Genomic DNA, 9,565 nt, shown 5'->3' on the forward strand with positions numbered 1-9,565 from the left:
GTGATCTTCCTGCCTCAGCCTCCCAAGTAGCTGGAAGCACAGGTGTATATCACCAACCTGGCTAATTTTTTCCATTTTTGGTAGAAATGAGGTCTTGCTCTTGCTCAGGCTAATCTCGAACTCCTGACCTCAAGCGATCCTCCCGCCTCAGCCTCCCAGAGTTGCTAGGATTATAGGCATGAGCCACCGTGCCCAACCTATATGCTGAATTTAAAAGTTTAGTTTCTGATACTCAAAATACCAATACTCTGCTTCTTACCAAATGTTCTTTGGTATGTATATATAAATAATAAATAAGTCAATGAATCTGTAAATACATGCCCATTAGCCTTTTGACTGTCTTCAACTATTAAAGGAAAAACAGACACATTGTTGGGGCTTGAGTAAAAAATTAACCAAAATGTAATTTAGTCAAGCTTCTCTTTAATCACAGAAAGGGAGAGAAGAAAGTTGAGCCCAAAGATATGAATTGGAAATGTTAAAGACTACAAAAAATGAATTGTAATTTTTGAATAAAATAAGCAATTTTAAAATATCAGGAATGTTTTATCATCATGACTTTTCTATTTTTTGAAATATATTTATCCTGGTTATTGTGTGCTGAAGCAGATCTTCGATATTAATAAAATGACTCAGGATGCTTATTTACATCTCAGAGAAGCTGCTTTCCCTTAATGTGGAAAGGGCAAGAACTGTAATCCAGAATCTCAAATCAGAAACCTTGGACAACATGAGCAGGGTTACCTGGAACACCCTGGCAAGCTCTGCTCATGCCCTTCAATATGGATCCATTCCATGGTTACCTGGTACACAGGGCTTGGTGTTGCAGTCACTGAATTGGGTTTCACTTCTACTTCTTTACTTGTTTCTTCATCTGAGGAAGAAGATCCTGAATGATAATCAGAGGTAACCTTGTCAAGGGCCCTGGTAACTTTCTTAGAGATCTCATCCTTGTTCTCATCCTCATTTTCAAAGCTGGCAACAATGAATGCATTGTTTTTCTCTCCATACCTAAGAATAAAATTAAAAACTTATAATCCTTGAAGTTATATCGACAAAGCAAAAAATGTCCATAAAGACAATTAAACAGGTCTGGACGTGCTATGGGTCCAAGGCAAAGAAGGAACCATCCCAGAACTAACCACCTACATGTAGTATTTCAAACCAGCTCCATGCCAGCAAACAAGCCACAATTTTTAACTTTTGGTCTATTTAGGTACACATAAAAGTGACCCCATATTTTTTCCCAACTTTCTTTCTTTTCTACTAAGTCCTAAAAAAACTGTTGAAAACATCAAAAAGAAATCAATGTTTTCATTACATTTTGTATATACCAATAAAATTGGTTGTACGATAAAATTTTCTAATGTGTTTCTAATGTCTTTTCTTATATATACACACATATATTGAACTCCTAGCCTCCAGCAATCCTCCTATCTCAGCCTCCCAAAGGGCTGGAATTACAGGTGTGAGCCTGTAATTTTTAAAATTTTAAAAATAGAGTGTTTAAATTTTAAAATTCTATTTTTAAAATTTTCTAATGTATTTTTAAATATAATGTATATCCTAGTAATTCAAGTTACAAACCAACTAGAAATCTCTTATGACATTGACTTTTACCCCAATTAAATAAAAAAGGGGCCTGTATTTCTTATATTCACATTGACAAAAATGAGAACAAAGGCAACTGGTAAGGTTAAAGAAAAAAGATCATTGTTAAAGAATATAATATTTTGCTTAAATAATATTGCTTTTCTCATAGACACTCCTCAAATAACTGTTCACCCTACACCGTAATTTTTTAAAGTAAAGTGAGCAAGCCCTTTTATTCTTTGAAAACATTTTTGAAGGCTTGAGTTAAAGAAAACAATTGTCAAAATACATAACCTAGACTGCTGGTTACTAAAAAAAAATGGACAAACAAAAAAAAAAAAAAAAAAAAAAAGGAAATAAATTCTGCAATGAGGGAAAACAGCATAACGAAAGGTAAAAGTAAAACCAAGAGTTTTTATTCAGAGGACAAAGGAGTAACTCACAAATCTATTTAAATAGATTGCACAATGTAAACACTATTAAACAATTTCTAGGAAGTGTTAGGACAAAGGATATTAATTGTTAAGCAGTTATTATATAATATGTATTAAAGTTAGGCACACTATGATTCTAAGCTTGAAAAAAAGATAAAAACAAATATTTCAAGTGAAAATAATGTCAAGCTTTTGATTCAATAGAAAAATAGGGTTAACTGGTGTCAACTCACTTTTATTTCAAGATAACTCTTGTCTCAAATTACTTTTGAATCAGGATAATACAGTAAAAGGCTTAACTGCTATAAAGCCTTTGAAAATTTACATGGTAATCAAGTAGCCTCACAGATGAGTTCCATTTCTTCATATAGCTGTCCTGTCTTCCATTCCCATAGGCTGAATGAAGCCATAAATCTTAATATGGTACGTAACTCCCTTTTCTAATCTTTTTCAGTTTGCCTCATAGGAAAAGTTGCTATAGGACAGTAGAAACCGCATTAGACTAGTTTCTCATTCTGGCTCTGTCATTAACTATCTCTGCCACTAAGTAGCTCTGTAAGCAGAGGCAAGTCACTTAATTTCCACAGGCCTTAATTTTCTACCTGCTGGATGAGGAAGCTAGAGCTGGCTAGATACTGGTTGATCTTCAGCTGGTGACTGTGCATAGTACAAAGGGCCTGAACAGTTGGGTGAGTTTCTTACAACATAGAATTTGTGTGCTGTAATTTCAAGTTTACTTAGTATAAGGTTTCGGCAATGGAAGTTTACCTCTCTGTCCTCTTCATGGTTTGAAGATTCAACAAATTTCAATACAATAAAGGTTAATTAATATGTTAATACCAGTAATATTAACAACGGGCATAGGCCAATCTTCAGTTTTGCTCATTAATGAAGTCAAAATTCAAGCAAAACAGAAAGGCAGGAAATTTGAGGAAAACCCCTGCTTTTGTAGAAACAGAAACTTAAATCAAGGGCTGCCATCTGATGACCGAAGGATCAGCTTTACTAACATCCAGTTAGGTTCTGTACCTTTTCCTTTGTAATATTTTGGTATGAGGGCTCTCTCCATGGTAAGAGAAGCTTTCTGACTATATTATTGTAACATTAGAACACATACTTAATGCCTTAGGAGAATTAGTAATAGCTGGACAACTTTTAAATTCTCTATTTTTCAATGATGTACTGCTAAAACATCAAGGCTAATTTAGTTATTTTGAAACAAATCAATATTCAATGCTCTTTATCAGAAAAAAAAAGGATTGCAGAAATTACAAAAAAAAAGTTGTAGAATATGTTGAGAAGATAATGAAGTTGCCAGCTATTCTCAGACCTTCTCATCATAGGAAAGATCTGTTATCTATTCTGTATCCTCTCAAACATTTCACTAAGTGGTAAACCTTTCTAACTATATGGCACTCTGCACTCTTCCAACATTTTTTTCTAACACAATAACTGAGGACTATGAAGAATGTTCTCTCTGATAGCATCTCAATTTTTTTTTTACAACCTCAGTCTCTGGTATACCAATGAGTTATTGTTTTTAAAGAGTCTCAGATATTCGTTCAACTGTGTAACTGCTAGATCAGCTTTGTTTTAATTTTCAGAATATTTGTCTTTCCAGTTTGGGACCAAAAGAACTCTCCAGCTACTACTATATTAACCACTTCTACTCAGTCATCTCTACTCGATTGCTAATCTTTTTGGGGTTTTATTACCTCTGAATGAACACCCTACATTCTGAAGGTGATTTCTATTAGCTGTGGGAAAAAAAATCACATCATACACATTTCTGGCAAAATTTTAACCATATAAAAAATTATTAGCTCTTTCCGCCATCTTTCCGTGCCGCCATAATGGTGCACCTGAATGTCCTGTCTGATGCTCTTAAGAGCATCGACAATGCCGAAAAGAGAGGCAAATGCCAGGTTTTTATCAGGCCGTGCTCCAAAGTCATCGTCCGGTTTCTAACTGTGATGATGAAGCATGGTTACATTGGCGAATTTGAAATCATCGATGATCACGGAGCTGGGAAAATTGCTGTGAACCTCACAGGCAGGTTAAACAAGTGTGGAGTGATCAGCCCCAGATTTGATGTGCAACTCAAAGATCTAGAAAAATGGCAGAATAATCTGCTCCCATCCCGCCAGTTTGGTTTCATTGTACTGACAACTTCAGCTGGCATCATGGACCATGAAGAAGCAAGAAGAAAACACGCAGGAGGGAAAATTCTGGGATTCTTTTTCTAGGGATGTAATACATACTTGCAAATAAAATGCCTCAGTGGAAAAAAAAGAAAAAAAATTATTAGAAGGCTACTAAGTACAGAGATTTTTAAAAATTGGTAAGATGAAAGCACAGTAGTTTTTAATTATCAGGCATCATCAAGTAATGAAGTATCTACTTAAGTGACTGCCCATATAACTGAAGTTTTTATCTTCAGGTGCTGAGACTTATTAAATATGTCCAAAATGTTTATGTAATTACCCAACTTCTTAAACATCCCTGGAGATAAAAACTATTCCCTGTTGATTTAGGATGATATTAAATATTAACTGTCTGACTATGTGATAATATAATTGTGCTAACTCTAGCTGTTTCACTGTTGCCTCTGTGTCAGACCATGTGACATTTTTGTAACTTTAAGACTACTGTGAACACTCTCTTTCAAATGCTGCTTCTCATTTTTTATGGGATGAGAAACTACACAGCTAACCTAAAGAACTGTGTTAAATATAGAGCCATCCAGGATCTAAGTGCAGGTCAAATAAAAAAGCAAGCAATTCAACAAAGTAATGTTGTGACTGCTATTATTTACAAACTGAGGTCTTCTGTGGAGGTTCAGTGGCTAAAGTCTCCAAAGCCTGACACTAGCCTGAGGTGAGTCCTTAATTAGTCCCAAAATCTAAAAATGTTTGACTTTCTCAGACATAAACTTAAGATGGATTTCTCTTCTTTTTCTATCTGAGAAAGAGGCGTTGGAGAATCTTCACCTCCATAAACCTCTACCACCTACGCCTGGTTTCCCGAAGCAATAAACTTATATATCAACCACTGGCAAATCAGGCAGTAATTTCCAGGGATGGTCCTGATAAAATTATGGAAGAACAAAGGTGTATTTTTAGCACTTTATGTTTTTACATCCACCTTCACTGTTGGAGATCACGTCAAAATCTGTGACCACCTTTGGAGCATATAGTTAGGGTTGTAGCAAAGAGCAGCTCTACTACAATGAATAGAGAGGCTAGGTGATCAGGTGAATTGTACCACAAAACCAAAGAGAAATACCTTAAAAATATAGCGATAGGAAAATTCCTGCAGGGGTTCCATGCCTCTGTTCATTCTGTTACTCCTCTTGTGGAATGTCCTTCCCACCTTGTCACCTGGTCAACCATGACTCATCCCTCCCATCCCAGTTCAAGTATCACCTATTTGGCCGAGTCTTTCCTGACTCCCCAGCAGATCCAATAACTTATTCTTTTGTGCCACCTACCACTGCATTTTGTACACACTTCTATTATAGCACAAATCAGACTATGTTGTAATTTGCTTATCGTTTCCTCTCCCTTATTACACTCTGAACTATGTACAGAATAACTACAGAATAGTGCTTTCATTTCTGAAAACCCCACAACTAAGAGTACCTGGTCCACAATGAATATTTTTTGAGTGAATGGAGTTCAAATAGGTTTCATACCTGGCACTCATCTTTTACAATTCTGCTCATTAGATGAGAAAAGTAATTTCCATTATGAAAAAAAAATGACTGTACCTGTCAGTCACTTAAAAATCAAAAAGGGGAGGGAGAGTAGAGACAAACAGAAACAGAGGCCAACCAAAAATTATTATCCAGTATTATTTGGGATTAGCTTCTTCCTTAACTTAAAGAAGAAAAAGATAACAATTGACCCAGAAGAATGAAGGTATCTAAGTTCTACTTCTTGGCCTACAATAAACTTCTTGGCAAAGCTCTCCAAAAACCATGCCCAGTTTCTAAGTTTCTTCATGGTAAAGCAGGAATGTAACCAGTCCTTCACCACCACCTCCAGAAGAGTACTTTGTAAAATTTATTGATATCTGAGAAAGCTAAACCCCCAGTTTATGGTCATAAAGCTACAGGCAGACCACATACGAGAGAATTTCATGAAATCAGTTCCAGCACAGTAATCAGTTTAGCCACCAGACTCAAGAACTCACCGACAGCACACCTCACATGGGTCCACCCAGAGAGTAAGCTCCTTTGGCAAGCCCAGGTCGCTATACAAGATGCAGCTGTTCTCACAGGCTTTCAGGACATCAGGATCAACTCTTTGAAACTTATTGACACGAATGCATCTACAACGAAGTGGAGTTACATTAATGGATTTAAAATAATCTTAATCATAAACATTGCTATATCTATTAGTATTTGCCAAGGTGAATAACAGTACAGTAATAATAATAATACCCTGGTGGAAAACCCAAGAGCATATCTATCCCAACAAAGAAAGGTAAAAGTTTTTGCAGGCTTAGTTCCTATACAACAAAATCTCTAATAAAGACCTCAACTAAGGTTTCAAATGGTACTTGGAAATTCTTGTGACAAGTTTTCATCTGTCATTAACTTGCTTTTACATCCCAAATAATAAACTGTTAAGAGGACACCCTTTGCCTATAAACACAGAATCAGTCAAAGACACAGAACCATTTATATCACATACTTATGATTAAAATACCTAACATGTTATTGACTTATTTAACTTTTGTTACTCAAGAATTTTTTTTAATAGTTGTCAAAATTAAGTGAGAAAAAATTCTAAATCAATAGAACCTCTGTTCCATTTTTTTTTTAACCTAAGAAATACTACATCTACCTAATGGAATGTTCAAAGATGGCTACTAGAATGAATATAAAAATATACATTCTGTTAAGTTAAATGTTAAATAAGCATTTTGATTAAGTAGGGAAATGTTAGCTATGATAGAAGGTATTTACCGCCTATAACCAATAATCAGTCAAGAAAACCTGGGTTTTGGTACTAGTCCTAATAATTACTGGGTTGGGCTTAGCTAAGTCATTTTATCTCTTCATCAGACATGAAGCTATAAAATATAGAAACACAAATTAATTGATAAATAGTAACAATACCATAAAATATAATAACATCCAAAGTAATGTATGATTTGAAGTTTTTAAAAAAAGTTAAATTATTTTATTAGTTGGTTTCAATTTTCACTTAAAAAAATGAAAAAGTTTTCATTAGGTAACAGCTAATAACAAATGTTTCTAAATAATATTAACGATAATAACTCTTTTTGGAAGTTTACTATGCAATAGACAGTTTTCTAAATGCTTTGCATGTATTAACTCTTTTAATTCTCACAGTTATCCTGTGAGTTACATACTGAACTGTGTAAGTAAAGAAGGAGGCAGACAGAGTTTGAGTAACTTGCCCAAGATCACACAGCTGGTAAGTGACAGATCCAGGGTTAAAATCCAGACCACCAGACTCCAAGGTGCATGTTATTTAACAATACCCAATTCCATCTATATGTACCTATCTTAGCATCACCATTAACGATATAACAAAGTCAGAGTGAAAAAAACTGTTTTATAGTATGTAAATGCTGTTTGGTCCCTTTAAAAACGTGGTCCCAAGCTATAGACTCTCATGTTGTGTAGGGTCATTCAAAAGATCCCAAGTTCCCTAGGATCAAAAGCAGTTAAGGATAAGCAGATATATCTTAGATGTGTATGTTTTTCTTCTCTACAAAAAGGTGATGTAGGCTCTAAGCTTAAAAATTATATGTAAATATAGATGCTTAAACAGAGCCTTTGCTTCAACAAAATTTGCATATCTTACATATTTTAATGTCGTTTTTTCACTCTACATACTGTGACTACTTATCCATTAACTACTCTTCAAAAACAAAATTTTGAAAGTTGAATAAAAATAGTCGATCATTTACTTAATGTTGACAGTTTAGTTCATTCCAATTTTTTGCATTTACAAAGTGTAAGAAACATCCATATTCATACTTTTTTTTCTTTTTTTTTTTTGGAGACAGAGTCTTTCTCTATCCTCTGGGCTAGAGCATCATGGTATCAGCCTAGTTCACAGCAACCTCAAACTTCTAGGCTTAAGCAATCCTCCTGCCTCAGCCTCACCAGTAGCTCGGACTACAGGCATGTGCCACCATGCCCGGCTAATTTTTTCTATTTTTTTTAGTCACTCGGCTAATTTTTTTTTGAGACACAGTCTCACTCTGTTGCCCTGGCTAGAGTGAGTGCCGTGGCGTTAGCCTAGCTCACAGCAACCTCAAACTCCTGGGCTCAAGCAATCCTACTGCCTCAGCCTCCCGAGTAGCTGGGACTACAGGCATGTGCCACCATGCCCGGCTAATTTTTTCTATATATTTTTAGTTGTCCAGATCATTTCTTTCTATTTTTTTTAGTAGAGACGGGGTCTTGCTCTTGCTCAGGCTGGTCTCAAACTCCTGAGCTCAAACAATCCGCCCACCTCGGCCTCCCAGAGTGCTAGGATTACAGGCATGAGCTAATTTTTTTTCCTATTATTTTTAGCAGAGATGGAGTCTTGCTCTTGCTCAGGATGGTCTCGAACTCCTCGGCACAAGGTGATCCTCCCACCTCAGCTTCCCAGAGTGCTAGTATTAGAGGCATGAGCCACTGCACTTGGCCCATATTCATACATATTTATCTGCATTTCTGATTATGCTTTCAGAATAGATTCTTACAAGCCTTACTATTCAAAAGGTATGAATATTTCTGCAGATCTTGATAATATTGCCAAATTGCTCTCCACAAGCACCTTATTTGTATATACTGCAGAGAAACAAATTTATAAACATTTTGGAAGAAAAATTAACACTCCACCTACTCTATGGATTGAAGAGTGTCTACTAACTAGTTAATCTCATATTCTATTCATTTTTATAATAGTTACAACCCACTATTAAGTTTAATAGTTTTCTACTTCAAAGACAGCTTCAAAATGACTCAATAATGATATTTCTGATCACATGCCAATTTAATCATATTTGACTTTTTTTCTCAAGTTTTCAGAATTAATAGAAATGAAATTGAACACTGCCTGACCTTTAAGTATTTACTTGACAGTGCTTCCTTTTTCAATATTAGTATAGTGGCTTACACTTCCAAAAGCCTTCATCCAATGTCAATTAGATCAGTGTAAAAAGCCTCAACACCTCTAACTCACAAAAGCTGTTCACTCTATCAGAAATGAAGATGTACAGAAAAAAATAAAATCAAATAAGAAGACAAAAATGACCTGAGCCTGCTTTAACTTGCACATTTTTACTTTAATTCACCAAATTTTCCAATTTACTAGAAAATCTCTCTGCTGGTGTGTTCATCTTGGAGAAAATAAGTAAAGAGTATATATTAAACAAATAAAAGTTTAAGGTTTTTTTATTTTTTCTTTTTTAAAAAATAATAAAAAAAAGAAAATCTCTGACTAAAAACAAAAAGCAAAATACACTGATTTCCTTGTCAATAGAATATAAGCTTATCTGACTTTTAG

The 9,565-nt window shown here is 35.0% G+C and overlaps 1 protein-coding gene and 1 pseudogene across 2 annotated transcripts in view; one reads left to right on the forward strand and one right to left on the reverse strand.

Moving 5' to 3' along the window:
- BTG3 (BTG family, member 3) overlaps positions 1–9,565 on the reverse strand; it is a 20,037-nt gene that overhangs the window by 5,354 nt on the left and 5,118 nt on the right. Inside the window, exons 3-4 of the mRNA XM_012642976.1 lie at positions 6,222–6,359; positions 804–1,011 (exon numbers count right to left, since the gene is read on the reverse strand). Of these exons, the coding sequence (XP_012498430.1) occupies positions 804–1,011; positions 6,222–6,359 (346 nt within the window). The remainder of the gene's footprint in view (positions 1–803; positions 1,012–6,221; positions 6,360–9,565) is intronic.
- On the forward strand, positions 3,878–4,307 carry LOC105809222 (annotated as a pseudogene). The gene has a single exon (XR_001137433.1). The product of XR_001137433.1 is annotated as a 40S ribosomal protein S15a pseudogene (transcript).

Source organism: Propithecus coquereli, unplaced genomic scaffold (assembly GCF_000956105.1).
Source record: "Propithecus coquereli isolate 6110/MARCELLA unplaced genomic scaffold, Pcoq_1.0 Scaffold192, whole genome shotgun sequence".
NCBI lineage: Eukaryota > Metazoa > Chordata > Mammalia > Primates > Indriidae > Propithecus > Propithecus coquereli.